Raw genomic sequence first — 15,949 nt, 5'->3', positions numbered from 1 at the left:
ACCAGCTTTGTCAACAGGAGGAACTGCAGCTTTCTCTCTGGTTTTGTTGCTGTGGGAGTCTTTTTGGCTTGTTGGGTTTTTTTCCAGGTAGCAAATGTTCACTCAGCAGTATACCTGGCAGATGGTTGCTTTGCCACTCATCATTTATAAAATCTGTTGAGGCAACATTTTCTCAAACTGTTTTTCCTTAGCAGAATTTGATCTTTTCTGTGATAAACTTCAGATAGTTAAATCACTTCTGGGTAATAAGACTGCAGGTCAGAGGAAGACTTGCTGAATTTTTACATTCCTTTTTCATGTGCTTTGCAAAAAGATGTATCTTCTGGTCCATCTAAAGAGGACAGAACTTCCTTTGTGTCAGAACTGAATAAACAGAGGGTAGTTTGCATTTATGGGAAGATATGGAGGTGGTCCTTGAGCTTAGGTGGTGACTTCAGTTTCACTTGGATCTGCACTGACTCACCAGGCATTTCTTCTAGTGTGCACAAGCACAAATGAAATCTGGACTGCACCCTTACTGCTACACCTTGCCATCCTGTATCAGGGCTGAACCTGCTGGTCAGATCTCTGCTGACTACCATGGGTCTTGTTTGCCCCATGGGAAAAGGGGTCAAGTTTTAGCCTGCTGCTAACTCTAGTCTAAATGTGCCCACTTTTCTTTATACAGAAGTAAGAGAAGCCTTTTAGCGTGCATCTTCATTAATCTGACATTATATATGCTTCAGTGTACATCCATTTGCTGTATTAAATCCAGACTGAGCTCAGCTGGAATACTTATCAGTCATTTAGCCCTATAAGGCATCCACAGGGTTGTTGGTAACTTTTATGTTAGGAGGATATGTTTTGAAGTAATAATGAGCTATTTTTTAATGAAACATTTTAAAGGGAAACATTTTAAAGCAGTGAAATATTGTTCTGCTTTGCTGCATGTTGGATGGTCAGAGGAGCTCCCAGCCTTCCCAGCTCCAATAAACTGCACTCATCTCTCGCACTGTGGAGGGGAAAGATGTGCTGAGTTTAACCAGCTCATTTCAGCCTGGGCTTTGCCTTGCTCCATAGCACATTTTGATCCCAAGGCAGCCACCTGTTCAAGGCAGATACACAGCTAAGCCCTAGGGATGTCAGAAGACACAAGCATTAATCATTGCATTTTGTAGATCAGAAGCTAAAAATTCAGGAATGCAGTTTGCCCTGTTTTCATCTCTCTCTTTCCTCCCCACAGGTCCTCAAACGCCAAGGTTATGATGCAGCCTGTGACATTTGGAGCCTGGGGATCCTGCTGTACACCATGCTGGCAGGGTGAGTGGCGAGGTTCTCCTAGAGCAGCAGTCTCCAGTGGGCTCAGCACTAACTAAGCCTGAAAGCAGTCACAGACAGGGATTCTGGCCTCCTTGAGAGGTGTGTGTTCAGTTGTATAAAGCAAGAAAATAGATGTCAATGCTTAAAATTAGAATAAGTTTTTTCTAGAATGTGTAAATATCTTTGACACTTGACAAAGTGTTTAGGTTTTTAACAGAAAGCGCCTGTATGCACTGAGACCTAGACTCCTGAAGGGTTCACTCATGGCTTAAGCAGTGAGGAAGTTTTCTATTAGGAGAGGTGCATAGGAATATGAAGAGCCTCGTGTTCACCTTATCCATGAAAGAATGTTAATTCATTCTGTTGATAGATAGAATGAATTATTCAGCTTCATTGTTCTTCATCTGTTACTGTTATTGAAATGTCTGAGCACCTTTAAAAGCTAAAAAAAAACCCACCCAAACATAGTTTTCAGATGCAGTTTGAAAAATAGGATTCAAAAGAGATAAACTAGCAAGAATAGCAACAGGCAGCAGAAACTTTTGAGAGGTACTTGGCAAAAATACCCCTACCAATGTGTTGGCTAAAATAAAATATTAACACAAGAAGATCCAGCGAAAGGCACAGATTGAAATAAGCAGTGAAGGACAAGAATAAGATGGGCTGGGATGATTGAGAAACAAAGTGCAAACCTAGTCTAGAGTTACCAGGCTTTGAATTTCATTTTTCAGACTATGGTATCTGCGCATCTATCACACCTAAGCACAGCTTGCAGCTTTCAGTGACCTCTCTAAATTATTTAATCTGCTTCATGATCCTTCATCTGTGACAAGAAGATTGGATTAATTCCTAGGTTTTATACAGAAAACAAAGATTTGGACTCTGACTTTCTGTTATTCTGTTATTTGTGGACTGTAGAAAAGATGCCAGGGGTCTCTATCTCATCTGTTTTATTCTTGACTACACATGTTCAAGGTCAGCTGAAATATATCAAGACTTTGTGGGAAGTCTCCCAGTCTGCTGGATCTCCAAGAACCTATTTCTATTTGGCTGATGCCCATGGCTGCTACACAGCTGGAATCAGTAAAATAAAATTAACACATTATCTACAGTTACATTTGTTTGGTTGATTATATTCAAAATACTTCTTTATTGAATATGAAGGAAAAAAGTCCAAATATATTTGAGTCAGAAATACAAATAGCACAACTTAGTGAATATTCAGTTTACTGACAGGTGCCAGTAACTTGCATCTCTCTTTTTCTGCACACCAGAGAAAATAGTAGTAACACAATCAGTTAAGAAATGCATTTTTTAGATGATACCACTGCATTTATGAATGGTCTTGTTCTTCCTCACTAGAGGAGATTAGTAGGAGTTGACAAGTATTTACATCCAGGACTTCTTTCTCCCCCTACAATCACTATGAGGTGAGAGGATTCAGACAGGACTAGAGCACCAGCCAGGGATGATGTTAATGGAGCAGAGTTTTTGTTAGTCCATAACTCTTACTGCTGACAGCTGATAGCTATAGATTGGAGTAACATCACATATCTCTTTGGGCTGAACTGCTATGAAGACTGAAATGTTTTTGAAAATGAGAAAATACTGCATGAGGAATTGAATTTGCTACCAGAAGCCAGATGGGATAGGAAGCTGTGGCCAAACCAACTGTTTAACAATCTAAAACCTGCTCTGGCAAGTTTGAAGGGAAGACAGATTGAATGAAAAATATAAAAATCCAAAATACCTACTTCTTCTAAACCTAGACAGCTGTTCAAGATCGCAGAGTAAAATTTGGCCTGGTATTTGTTAGTCAGCTGCAAAAACCTTATCTCTTGTTACTTTCTGAAGACAAAAAGGGCACCCTCTGCCTGTGACATTGACTTTGTCACAATCTGGGTGCTTGTTAAAAGTCATTTCTGACTGGCTGGACGAGGAAATAACTTATTGCAGGTAATTTCTTGTGCCCAACTGACTTGCACATTGTGGTTAACAAAGCATTGCAAAATAGATTACACAGGTCTTTTTTCTTTTCCTTTTTTTCCTATTTCAGATTGTATTTCTTCTGCTTTATAATTTTTGTCCTTTCTTGCTGTTACCAAGGTACTGGTATTGCCAATAAAGATGTTGGCAATAAAGCAGAGTTAAATCAAGAGGTAAACACCTGACTATTTTGATGAAGAGTATTTCATTCCTAAAAACTATAACAGAACAAAAATTTAAAAAACAATTAAGGAATCTGTGTTTTCCTCTACAGATCAATATGAGGAACCACCAGGCTGTATAGTTTGAGTGAAAATGAGGCAGCAGTATCAGTGGTACATTCTGGAACTAAACTCCTGTTCTAATCATTGGCAGTTAATACTAGAACCTAGAAATCATGTACTTGCAAATTATATAGATTCTTTCTCTCTCTCTCCTTTTTTATTTCTTTTTCTTTTTTTTTTTTCTTTTTTTTTTTTTTGCATAGGTTTACTCCTTTTGCAAATGGACCAGACGACACCCCAGAGGAGATTCTGGCCAGGATTGGCAGTGGCAAATATGCTCTTACAGGAGGAAACTGGGATTCAGTATCTGATACTGCAAAGGTCAGTGAACCCTTTCTCAGATTTTCTCTCAAGGTTTAAATACCACAGAACTCTTTTTTTGGTGCAACTGCTCTTCTAAAAGAAGTGTAGGTTTGTCAGTGCCACAGATGTATAGTTGTACCTTCTCAGTTAACCGGGAGCAGGCAGTTTTAATTTCTGTACAGATCACCGTTCAGGCTGCCCATCTATCACAAAGCAGGGAAAACACTGAGAGAAAAAACTCGTCTGGTGCTGAGATCTTTAGGCACGAAGCTGTGCACTAGCCTGTGAGACAGGTAAATGGGCAAGCTTCCAGTTGCCCACCATTAATCAGAAGCTTTGACAGGCTTTAAAGATTCTTGCAAGAGATTTCATGTTTAGAAACTGTTAGTATCCAATGGAAGAACATTGATACTTTCTACCACAAAGCTGCAAGCAATCCTAGTAACATATTAATCTTGCTACTAGCACCTATGAGCCTCACAGTGGATTTTGTATCAGCTGTCCTGTTTTGAAATTAAAATGTTTAGGTGTTGTAGAACTAACCTAATTGAACTTCAGTTACCTGAGTGTTGAATTTCTCTTCTAAGTTTCTCTTGTAAGCATGCCTTGAGGTCACTGAGGAGGCGCCTCCAAATGGCATCCTCACCCTAGGTGTTTATCACTCCTACAAGGTCACCAGTAATTGACAGTTATTCAATAAGATTAATGCCCTCCACATTATGTTTTGACTGGATTATTAGCTGAGAGTTGAACATTACACTTGAAAATTTTGAAGATAAGAGCTGACACTTAAAGAACATGATGCCTGTCTAAAGTGCATCACTCTCTCCATTGGACATGCTAATGATGACACTGACAACAGAAAGATATTAGTAAAACCAGCACAGCCATTAGTTACTTTCTCCCTTGTACTGCTGTCTTCCTTTTCAACCCAGGACATTGTGTCTAAGATGCTTCATGTAGACCCTCATCAGCGCCTGACAGCAGTCCAGGTCCTGAGACATCCATGGATAGTGAACAGGGAGTACCTGTCTCAAAACCAACTCAGCAGACAGGATGTTCACCTGGTTAAGGTATCTCCTGCACCCTTCCCTCATCCTTGCTTGCAGAATGAGCTGTCATTTGTGGAAATAGTCTGAAAAGTGATAGAGGAGGTGGGAAGATTATTTGCCACGGAGGCTAAATTTAAAATGGCACTGTACTGCCTGTATTTTTGACTGTCACCTGCTCGGTATTTTTAACTTTAGGCTGCATTGTAATAACCTGGTGGCACATACTGCTCTTCACCATTTTGAATCCGAGACAGCTCTAGCTGTCTGCCAGCCTAAATGGTATCATTTCATGGAAATTGTGCACGTGTGACAATTTTTTAGCATACTGAATAGGGGAAGGGAAAAGCATCAAAGACATTAATTTCAGCTCAGAATTTTCTCTTTCTCTGTTTCGCAGGGTGCAATGGCAGCCACTTACTTCGCTTTAAACCGCGCACCTCAGGCACCAAGGCTGGAGCCCGTGTTGTCCTCCAACCTGGCTCAGCGGCGAGGCATGAAAAGACTGACCTCTACCAGATTGTAGCAGTACCCCCAAAAGCCCTCCTTGAAATCCCTCAGTTTATTATTTGAGAAATTCATCTTTACTTGGCTAGCAGAACCTTTCTGGACAACCTGCACATGAAATTGCCAGAACTAACAGAAGCCCACGTAAGGCCAAGTTCTCATTTGCTACATCTTTTCTTTTACATTCCAGCCAGGGTCCAGAGTTCAACAACTTCACAAAGATGTGCCAGTTTTGCCAGTAGCTCTGTTTCTTTATAAAGATAAAGCCAAATAAAATAGGCGAGCTCCATCCTTTCCACCCTAGGAAAACTATTTTTGAGTCTGTAAGATGTTCCATGGGAACAGTTTTCATTTTGTTTCTCAAGAAAAGCACTTTTTGCTATGAAGAATGCAGTCGGGTTAGAATGCTGTTCCAGCATGCATCATGATGAAGTGACTTGGCACAAGTAGACATCTGCTGATCTCCACTCACCCCAGGAAGAGTGAAAGCTCCAGAGACACATGAGTAATACCTTATTTGAAACAAGTGCTGAACAACATGAGGTAGAGAGAGCTGGTGGTGGTGGAAATACCTTCTGTTCTTGAGCAATCTTTTGCACTTTGCCCCTGCCTTCTCTGGAATGAAGCTAGCACCTCTCAAGGAGAGTGTGCCACCAGCTCTGACTTGCTTAAAAGTCTCAGAGAGCAAAAACCTCTGAGAAGCTTGGTCTTCTGAAGAAAAGAATGGGTCTTATGGGACTGTGGGGAGGCATTCATGTAGAGCAGTGTGAGTAGAAGCCTGTGGATCAGGCAGGAGAAAAGTGTCTGGTCTTGGCCAGCAAGCAGGTCTGGGAGGATTGGGTGAAGGGGCTGGGGAACCAAACAAAGGCAGGGAAAGATGTGAGTGGCTTTGAGGACAGGAAGCAAAATAATGCAAAGGCAACTGGCATACAAGTGGCTGGGGGCAGACTGTGACTCCCTCTCAAAGCAGGGGCAGTCCCCCTTCAGTGCCTGGAGCAGAAGTCCCCAGAAGTGGCTGGGCTGCCCAGGGGCCACGAGGGTCGATGCAGCCATCCATCCTCCCACACCACCACCCAGTCTGCTCACTGAGAGCCGTTCTGGCAGCCCAGAGGGCCACGCTGGAGCAAGAGAGGCCATTTCCAGTCACTGTTCCCTGCCCTCCCTGGCTGATCACCCAAATCTGCCTCCATCACCCATGTCCCTGCCTGGGTGTTCTGCTCCAGCAGAGCTAAACTCCCCATGCCATGTGTGTGCAGAGAGTACCCACTTCTGAAGAGTTCAGCCAACTCTGTTACAAGCTTTAATAATAATAAATTATGAGGAGAAATGGGAGGATGCTCTGCTTTTATATTTATATGAATATGTACATGTGTATTTATATACATATAAAACAAAAATTCTGTGCCCTAATACCTGGATTTTCCAGGTCCAGGGAAAGGAAACTTTTGTTGAAATGGTCTCTGCAAAACGGACTTTTTTCTCATTCCCTGGTTTCAAAGAAAGCAAGCAAGGTTTGTGGTGCCAGATGTGAACTATTTTTTTATTCCTTTTCTTACCCATCTTGGCTTATTGGTGGTCACAAGCTGACCAAGATTCTTCTTTGTACTGCTTTTGTTAATTTTTGTTTTCTGAGTGAATTTTGTCACCTCAGATGCTTGGTGGGAAAAGCTACTGTGCTGTGTTGGCTTTTTTCTGTTGTGACAGGGGAGGAAAAAAAAAGAAAAATGTGAACATGGAGCTTCATATGCTAGACATGGTAACTTTTGCTTGCTGGGTAGTTTGTGTATCGCGGTGCTGAACTGGAATTACCAGATCACTGCCTCAGATTGTCCAAGGGGTTATTTGTTATAGTAATATTCTTCCTAAAACTATCTCTGCTTCAGTGTTGACTGAAGTTTGTTTGTTTGCATTAGTCTATTTTTAAATTTAAATTTATTCTTAATAATTTAAACTGATATTTAATGTTTAAGTTTATGTGCTGTGCACAGAGGATCGCTGCAAAGCAGCTCTTCTTGAAGCCCTTCTTTTTTCTAAAATAAACAATGCTGTGAAACTTCACACAGAGGCTGAGTTGGCTGGGACTGATGAGTGCAAACACATGGGTGGGTGTCTGTGCTTGTGTACAGCCCACATTCTCTCCTCTGGCTAAGCTGTGCTCAGTGTCAGCTTTTTGCTGCCTTAAGAATGTTCTGCTGGTTAGAAGTTAAGTCTCACTCGTTTCTGCTAACAGCACACCGTGAGGATATCCACTGGCAGGGATGTCCTGGCTGCTGCAGAACAGCTCTGGCTAGGCCTTGCTTCCCTTGAAGTGACTTCTGTCCTGGAAGAAGGCAAGGTGGGCATAGGGATGCAAAGGGCAACCTGCAGGAAGGGCTGGATTTTCTGGGGTCCCAGCTGGTATGTGCTGTTTCAACAAAACATATTTTTAGTGGTCGGAGTAATTGTATTGTATTGTACTGTATATGGGCAGAAAGACTGTTGGAAATGTTATGTACAGTTCTTGTCTCCCTCTGAGGTTTCCTGGTCATCTTACATTGCTTCAGTTTGCTTTCTCTCACAACCGCTGGAAAAAGTCTAATTCCTTCTATACATGCCCAGTCTTAATTCCTTGAGTAGTCTTGTTTTAACTGAATATTACTGTTGGCCAAGCTTACAGGATGTTGCTCTTCTCAAACTTTAAGGGTTTTAATCTCTTCCTGACTTTCCTCTTTCTAACCCACCAACTATTAACACAGAGACACATATGGACTTATACATCTTAATGCTCATTAATTACTTTATAAGCCTATTAATAATTCTTAGTCCATACCTATAGTGAGCTTTGTTTATTAAGGTTTTATTGCCAGTGCATCCAGATGTGTGCACATATGTGTCTGTATGTAAACACATGCACAAAAAGGTGCTGTCCCAGCTTGTCAAAATAAAGGTAGAAGTGTAGTCAGATGTGTAGGTGATACTCAGAGGGTTTTGTCTGCAGTGTTCTTTGAAATCTGTCATTGATAATGGTAATGATTACTCTGGGTGTAGAAAAAAAGGCTGTGCCCATCCATGGAAGAAACTTCTCCATCCAGCCCCCTCTCTGTCCCAGATGTGCATCCCCGTGCACTTCCAAGGGCAGATCAGTCTCCACTCTGCAGTCCTGCCATGGGAGGGGATTTTCTGAGGGTTTTGTGACCTGTTCCAGTCAAGTGAATCCAATTACACTTTTCCACTGTCAGTCTTGCTGATCCAGCTCACTTGGACTGAAATATAAGAGCCTCCATCAGTAAATCCAAGGGAGGCAGAAAGGGAGGAATATGCCACTGATAGTCATTATTTCAGACTGATGGCACCCACTGGTTCCCCTGGCCCAGCTGGATCCAGGAGAGGATGCTAGGCTGTGGCCTAATTTCTGCAGTGGCTGCTTTTACACCAGCATCTCCTTTCTAGACTCCTGGCCATGGTGTAGCTCAGCAATAAGCACTTTTTCTTTTTTCTTTTTTTTTCTTTTTTCTTTTTTCTTTTTTCTTTTTTCTTTTTTCTTTTTTCTTTTTTCTTTTTTTTCTTTTTTTCTTTTTTCTTTTTTTCTAGGAGAAAATTGAAAAAGGCTTAGCCTCTTTCTTTCACTCTCTCTCTTTATATAACCTTAAGAGACATTTACTAAATGTTATGTATAACTCCTGAAAGTCTAAAAATCTCTTTGAGTTAGAACATACCATCTTGCAAGTTTTTAGTCCATAAAGTGACCTAGTGCCTTAGGCTATTACAAATATTATAGTTACATTTTTAGCCATCAAGCTGCACAATGTAATGAGTGTCCAAGGCATACCCCAGGGTACCTGTCACAGACATAGTCAGCTCATCTGGAGGCCTACTTCAAAATCAGTCACAGAATGGTCCGGGTTGGAAGGGACCTCTAGTGCCCATCTAGTCTAATGATCCTGCTAAAGAAGGTTCACTTGGAGCAAGTTGCACAGGACCATATCCATGCAGGTTTTGTTGCTCAGTCCAGGAGAGAAGTGTCTGCCCAGCAAGGAGGAGGCATATCCCCACATTTTGGAGAGCTGGACCCCACCTCTGCAGCTCCAGGACTCTGAAGAATGAATATCCCACGATATTCTTCATCCCTGATGAAGAATATCATGGGAAGCATTACCCCAGTTCCAACACAGCACCACAGCTTGTCTATATGGCAGGAGTGTGGAGATGCTGCTTAAAGGGAGATCTGACGTCTGCCCCAGGGCCTCATGAATTTTCATTTATTTAAAATCTGTTTAACATTTTCTAAGCAAGTTTTAACAGCAGGTAGTATTTATAAAGCCTGACTGTTTCAGCAAATGACAAGTGACCCTCACAGACACGTTGTTACAAATCTCTACATTTGAAAAAGAAGTCTACCTTTAGAATAGGTTTTGTTTCCTCACGAAAAAAATATTCTTCAAATACCTGAGAGCCCAGGGTGCTGGGGATAGCCCAGGCACAGAGAGCTGAGTGAAGCACACCATGTGTGACACGATGCCATGAGATCACGTCATGTACCTCTTACAAGGTGTGGATTGTGTGTTCCTGTACTTCATCTAACCCTGGATGTAATACTGGGCTCTCTTTTCAGCCAGACCCTTTCAGCTCTCTCCAACAACTTGTACCCAGCTCTGGTACCTCTGAATACGTCCAAACCTCAGTCAAGTGTGCAATTGCTGTGTGTCTGTGATACAAATTATGACAGGGCTTGGCTCATGCCCTGAGCCATGGATGGCACAAAGGTTTCTTATGCTGCTGCTCTACTGAACTTACACCAGCAAGTGCTGACACTAAAAATGGCAGGCAGTCACTTTCTCTTACTTCAGCTGTTCATCTGTCATTTCACACCTCCCTTAGCCAGGTCACCACGGGGCAGAGCAAATGTTTGTGCATCAGAACAAATGGCTGGGGACAGCAGGAAGGCAACAGAACTAGTTTAGCCAACAGTGCTGTCAACACATTGGAATGGCTACAAGTTCAGTGTCACCTCTGTCCCTCTGTTGCTGCATTATGCTGAGCAGAGCCCAGGTGTGGCTCAGAGTCAGGGCTATAAATGGTGTGATGTTTGAACAGCAGCAGGTTCCCAGTGCCAAGCCCTGTGCACAGAGAGGGAGGACAAGACCAGGCTTCTGAAAACTGGCCACAAGTTCATACAAACTCCCTGTAACCAGAAGGTGTAGGGCCACAGATGGCATGCCATGGGGAAGTAATGTTGACTGTATGTATTTTTGCCACTACCTTAATAAAAGTGATAGAAAAACCCCAGGGTTTGTTTTTAAATCATCCATTTTTGCAGAGGAAATTCTTGCTTTTCGGGCATGCTGCAGCTTTCTCGATCCCTAGAAGGAGTAAGCCAGTCAAACACAGAAGATACAGCAGATTACTATAGCAGAAAATATATTGTAGCTTTCACTGGAAAAATATTTTTATGCAGGTGTTTTGAAGCCCTGTCTTAGGATGTGTATATCAGAAATGCCAAAGTAAATATTTAGGAGCAAAGTTCCCTTGTTGAACATCCAGAGATGAAACCTTTAAGCAAGAGCCACGTGAGCTCCACATTCACCTCTCTGAATCCTAAAAGGCAAGCAGCACAACCCTTCAGATATTCCTTACATTAAAATAAAAAGGCCTAAAATAATGTCAATAAGATGCTTTAGAATAATACATTAAAAAAGAAAGAAAAAGTAAAATTGCAAGCCCAATTGTCTTTTCTTCTTTTGAAGTATACATAATTTTCCTTTAGAAGTGTATATTCTTACCTCCTAGCTGACCCTGATCCTGAAACTGTGTGTTGCCTGAAAACACTGCAGCTAAGCTGCTTCGAGTACCTCAGGTCCTGTGTGAACACAGTCCCACACTCCTTTCTCTGTGTCTGTCCACAGCAGGCACACACAATTGTACACCCTGTCCTATTCTGAAAGTTGGCAAAACCGTGAGAATTTAAACTCAGAATATAAAATGAAGTTAAAAGAAAGGTAGTCAGTGTGAACAGACCTAAAACTCATAGTATTCAGGAGAAGGATGGATTGAAGCCTGTGCAGAACAAAAATGTTACAGAGTAAAGTTACAGTAATTCTTACAGCCAAATTTTATTTAAACTCTTTTCATAGATTTTTGTGAACCTAGACCTTGCATTTCCAAGTGCAACTGGGAGACAGCACATGTGTGTCAGCCAGCATCTGATCATGCATGTCATCACAAGGCTTGCACATGAACATATTTTGCAGCCTGAAGTTTAAAGTCTAAAATTAAGATTTTGGCCCTTTTTGTCATCCTGTATAGTGTAAACCATGATGTTCAGTGTTGAACTGTTCAACCACTACTTCTTGCTTTGGTAATCATAGTTACAGAGTCAACTTGTGCTTGGACATATTTTTCAGAGATGCTTTAGCCTGACAGGAAATAAGGAAAATGCATGCCCTTGTTGATGAAGGTGAATTTTGAAAGGAGAGGCTTCATTCACTTGAAGTGCAGAAAATAAAAACAGTTGCTAAAAGATTGTTTCTGATTTGCTACTCAGAGCTAAATCTTGCTGCCTTCATTACTGTGTCAATTCTTTAATCCACATGCACCTTCAGTGACTCTGGTGGGAGAGCTCAGAGTCAAGTCCTCTTTCCTGTTGCAGTAGTGGAGTCTGGCCATTAGGTGATGATGTACCTAAGGAATTTACTTGGGTAGTACTAAATTGACAAAATATGAACCATGATCTAGCACTTTGTTTACAGGCTCCATATTCATGTTTACAAAATGATGATTTCTGAGGCTCATGCTTTTTATGTTTCCTGTATGAAAAGGGCAGCCAGTGTACAGATATTTGTTATGTTTACCAGCGTTTCTGAATAGATTTTTTTTATAGTACATGGTTTTATGAAGTGTAATATTTTTATAGCAGAATGACGATCTTTGGACTTTCTATATTGTTACCTACAATTGTTTGCAAACAAGCTCTTTGCTCCTTTTTTTCTGTGCACTGTATCCCATGTTGCTGCTGCTAATGTTGCTGGCCTCAGCTGCTGCTGCCCCACCATGACGTGGGCTGATGGTATTGTGAAACTGTGCAAACTAACTTCAAAGAGCTGTGATTGTGCTGAAGGGCTGGCTGCATGCTGGGCTCCTCCTGGCAGGAGGGATGGGGAGCTGAACCCTACCAAGGCAAGAGTTTACTGTGGATGGTCCCCAAGGAGAAGCCTCAGTGCTCATCTTTGTCTGTATTCTGCCATTTTGGTTTGGCATGCCCATCCTTTCCTTTCTTTATAAAGAAATAAAAAGAGAAACCAAAAGGATCCTGCTTGGTTTTGCGTAATTTCTTTCTAGTCCCCGAGCACTGGCCATATTTTAATGCCTTGTGTTGGTCACAGTAAAAGCACATGGTTACTTGTTCAGATTGTACCTGGAACTGTTATCACTGTGCAGCCTGAGTACTCAAACCTGTGTTTTGGGAAGCAACAAGCAAGCCTTTAATGCCCATCATTCACACAGTTCACCCACTAGACAAATTTAGGATTTCAGTGCCAGACAAATGAGTGCTTTCACACAAGTTGCCTCAGCATGAATTTCCCTTGCCCCCTTGAGGTCTTCCAAGGTACCATTCCTCTGGAAACTGCTGCTCTCTGGCAAGCAGCCTGCATAGCCTTTTCTGTTTGCTGGACTTACTAGTGACCACAAAAGCAAAATCAACCCCTCCTGCTCTGAGGGATTGGTTCTGCTTCCCTGGCATTATATCTGAGCTTACACACAGTTACGCTGATGTTCACATCTGGATTGTCATCAGACCTGGCAGCATCACAAAGGTGGTGAGTCTGGCTCAGGGTCCTTGCAGGAACAGCACGTGGTACCAGAGATGTAGAAACAGCAAGTGAATTAGGTCCAAGCAAGCATAACTGAGCAAACTTGGACTTCAGCAATGTTGTTAATAGGATTTCTGCTCTGACCATAGGCAGTCTCATGCTTCTTTTCTCCTGCCAGCTGCTCCTGTCCTACTCCCACTGCTGTCCTTCCTGTACTTTCTCTGTTCATGAAAGTTCCTGTTCCTTTAATCCTCGTGGTCCTTCAGCTATTCCACCTTTCTCTTACCACATTTCTGCCCCACAGGCCCATCTTGTTGGTTTATAGCCTCTTCTGGCTGGAAGGCAAATAAAGCCAGCACACCCGTCTTTATAGGTCCAGCAGGTAAAAAGGAGGCTTCTCTGGAGAACCACAGTCATATACAAGAGCATGCAAATAGGAAAACTGAAGAGGGAAAAGGAAAAAAAAAATGAAAAGCCAAAACCAATCTAGGCTTTCTCTTCCATTCCCACTTCTAGTTCCTCTTGTAATATGACCATGACCAGGAATGAGCCAAGTTCATCCATTGCTGGACACACATTAACTTTTCAGAGGACCTGGTTAGGAAGCCATGGGTCAGGCCAGGCCCTTGGGAGGCGGACGATAATTTCCCTCCAATGCTAGAAAATTAATAAATGAGATATCTGAGAGGAAGGCTTTTCAGAATACACTCAAATGTCTAATCATGACACAGCCCATTTAGGAAGCTTGCTTTGGCAACCATCTTAAACCTCTGCACGTAATAAGAAAATAACCATGTTTTTTTCCCCCCTGAGATACACACTAGTTAAAAAAAAAAAAAATAAAAAAAATTTGCCACTTGTAATTTTGCTCTTTAGTCAACATTCATTTCTTTCTTGTATCTTTCCCCTCCTTTATCACATCCCAGTTCACTTTACCCCTTTTGTATGTCCCATAATGATGTACCATGGGAATTGTCCTGAGGCTCAGAAAGTCCTGTTATGTACCTGAATAGCATCATCTCCAAGGGCAGCACGACTGCTGGCTGAGCACCTCAGGCAATACAGCAGGGCAAACAAGAGGCAGTAACAATAACAACTAATGTCTGAAAATCACAAGCAAAGATTTTGCATTAAAAGCTGTGACAAAGAGCAGAAGACAAGGATTTTAGGCTATGTCCAACTCTTCAGGTTACTCATAGATAACTTCAGTGCATTGTTTGTTAAAGGTGCTGTACTCCAGCTGTCTGGAGACAAGATAGAAAGAACAGATTATCGGTCCATTCATCTAGATGGACAGGAGCACTTTGGGGTTTTTTCTAAACAACCAAAGCTGGCCTGAGATCAATTCCATTTTTTGTTGAGGAAATTAGTTTATTAAGAGGCTGGTGACTCACCATCTGTGGTAAGTCTGTGCATTGTTTTGGCTTGGCACACTCCTGCCTAATTGATTCTTCCTGTCCTTCAGGGTCTGTGGTCACTGGTAAAAACAGCTGCAGCTTGAAAGCCTAACCCTTTCCCTACTGTAGAATTCTGCAGCTTCAATTTTAATGATAGTCTCCTTGCTAAGGCATGCAAAGGAAGACTAGTGATTTCACAAATTTACCCATATTTTCTAATTGTCACCATCTTATCTGGGCTATTGTCTCTGTTGTAAATTCTTTTAGAATCAGTTATTTACTCATCCATTTATTTATTTCACCTGTTGGTACCAAAAAAATTTACCCTGTAGGAACATCAGCTGTTACAATGGAGGCAAACACAGGGAACAGAAACAACCTGCATTTCACTTTAGAGAAGTGACAAGGGTGACCCATCAGCTTTAAAAAACTCTTGGCGGTGCTGATCTTTTGCTATCTGGTCTCACTTCAGCCACCAGCCTGCTGCCATATGAAGAGATTAGGAAATGTATGTTAAAGATGAGAAATTGTCATGCAACCCCCACCATTCAGGCCTGAAGTATGATTTTTAAAATAGCACCAACTAATATATCTTTAATATATTTAAACGGTCCAGAGGGGGAAAAAACCCAAAATGCCTGCCATGGAGATTATTAAAGACCCTGATCTGTTCAGCTTAGCTTGGAGATGGCTAAGAGGTGACTTGATTATTGTCTACAAGAACCTTCACAGGGAGAAAAATCACATGTTCCAGAAGCAGAGACAGACCAGAGCAGAGAAGCAGGCAAATTTCTGGGTGCAAAATTCGTGCAGCTGCAGAATGGAAATAAGGTAACTGTAGTTTTAAAAGCGAGGCTGTTATTCATTGGAATAAAGCATAAAAGTAAAAAAGAGGTTTGTCATTCCCTTTGTATCACATTTAGTAGTGTCTCTTAGCAGACAGAAGGTTAGTGCAGAAGCAAGTGGATGAGTTCAATAGCCTGCAGTAATCTGGAAATCAATTTTAAATGCTTGTGATGGTCTCTTTGTGCTTTAAATATGACATGCATTCATATCACCCTACCACAAGCAGTTGGCACTGAATGAGCAGATCAAGACTGATGGATGAACTGTAAAGATTAAAGACTTTTAAGCCACAAATAACTGGAACAATTAACTTTCTCTGTTTAAATCTATCTTTACTATAGTACATGTGGAGAATATTTGCTGTCTTTTGACAATATAGAATATCACTCTGAAATTTTGTGATGTTTATGAGAAACTACAGTGTTAATTTAGAACAACCTGTTCCCCACAGTTGATGCAATATGGTTAAAACCTGTAACAAGATCAGGCAA

General features: G+C 41.6%; 1 protein-coding gene across 2 annotated transcripts in view; it reads left to right on the top strand.

The window, feature by feature from the left end:
- RPS6KA2 (ribosomal protein S6 kinase A2) overlaps positions 1 to 7,331 on the top strand; it is a 276,138-nt gene extending 268,807 nt beyond the window's left edge. For both annotated transcript variants that reach the window (XM_059467989.1, XM_059467988.1), the window contains 4 exons: positions 1,223 to 1,299; positions 3,773 to 3,890; positions 4,808 to 4,945; positions 5,322 to 7,331. In XM_059467989.1, coding sequence (XP_059323972.1) covers positions 1,223 to 1,299; positions 3,773 to 3,890; positions 4,808 to 4,945; positions 5,322 to 5,447 — 459 coding nt within the window. In that variant the 3' untranslated portion in view covers positions 5,448 to 7,331. The remainder of the gene's footprint in view (positions 1 to 1,222; positions 1,300 to 3,772; positions 3,891 to 4,807; positions 4,946 to 5,321) is intronic.
- The last annotated feature ends 8,618 nt before the right edge of the window (positions 7,332 to 15,949 follow it).

The sequence above is a fragment of the Ammospiza nelsoni genome, chromosome 3 (assembly GCF_027579445.1).
Source record: "Ammospiza nelsoni isolate bAmmNel1 chromosome 3, bAmmNel1.pri, whole genome shotgun sequence".
Lineage (NCBI taxonomy): Eukaryota > Metazoa > Chordata > Aves > Passeriformes > Passerellidae > Ammospiza > Ammospiza nelsoni.
This window is presented reverse-complemented; position numbering and strand designations above follow the sequence as displayed.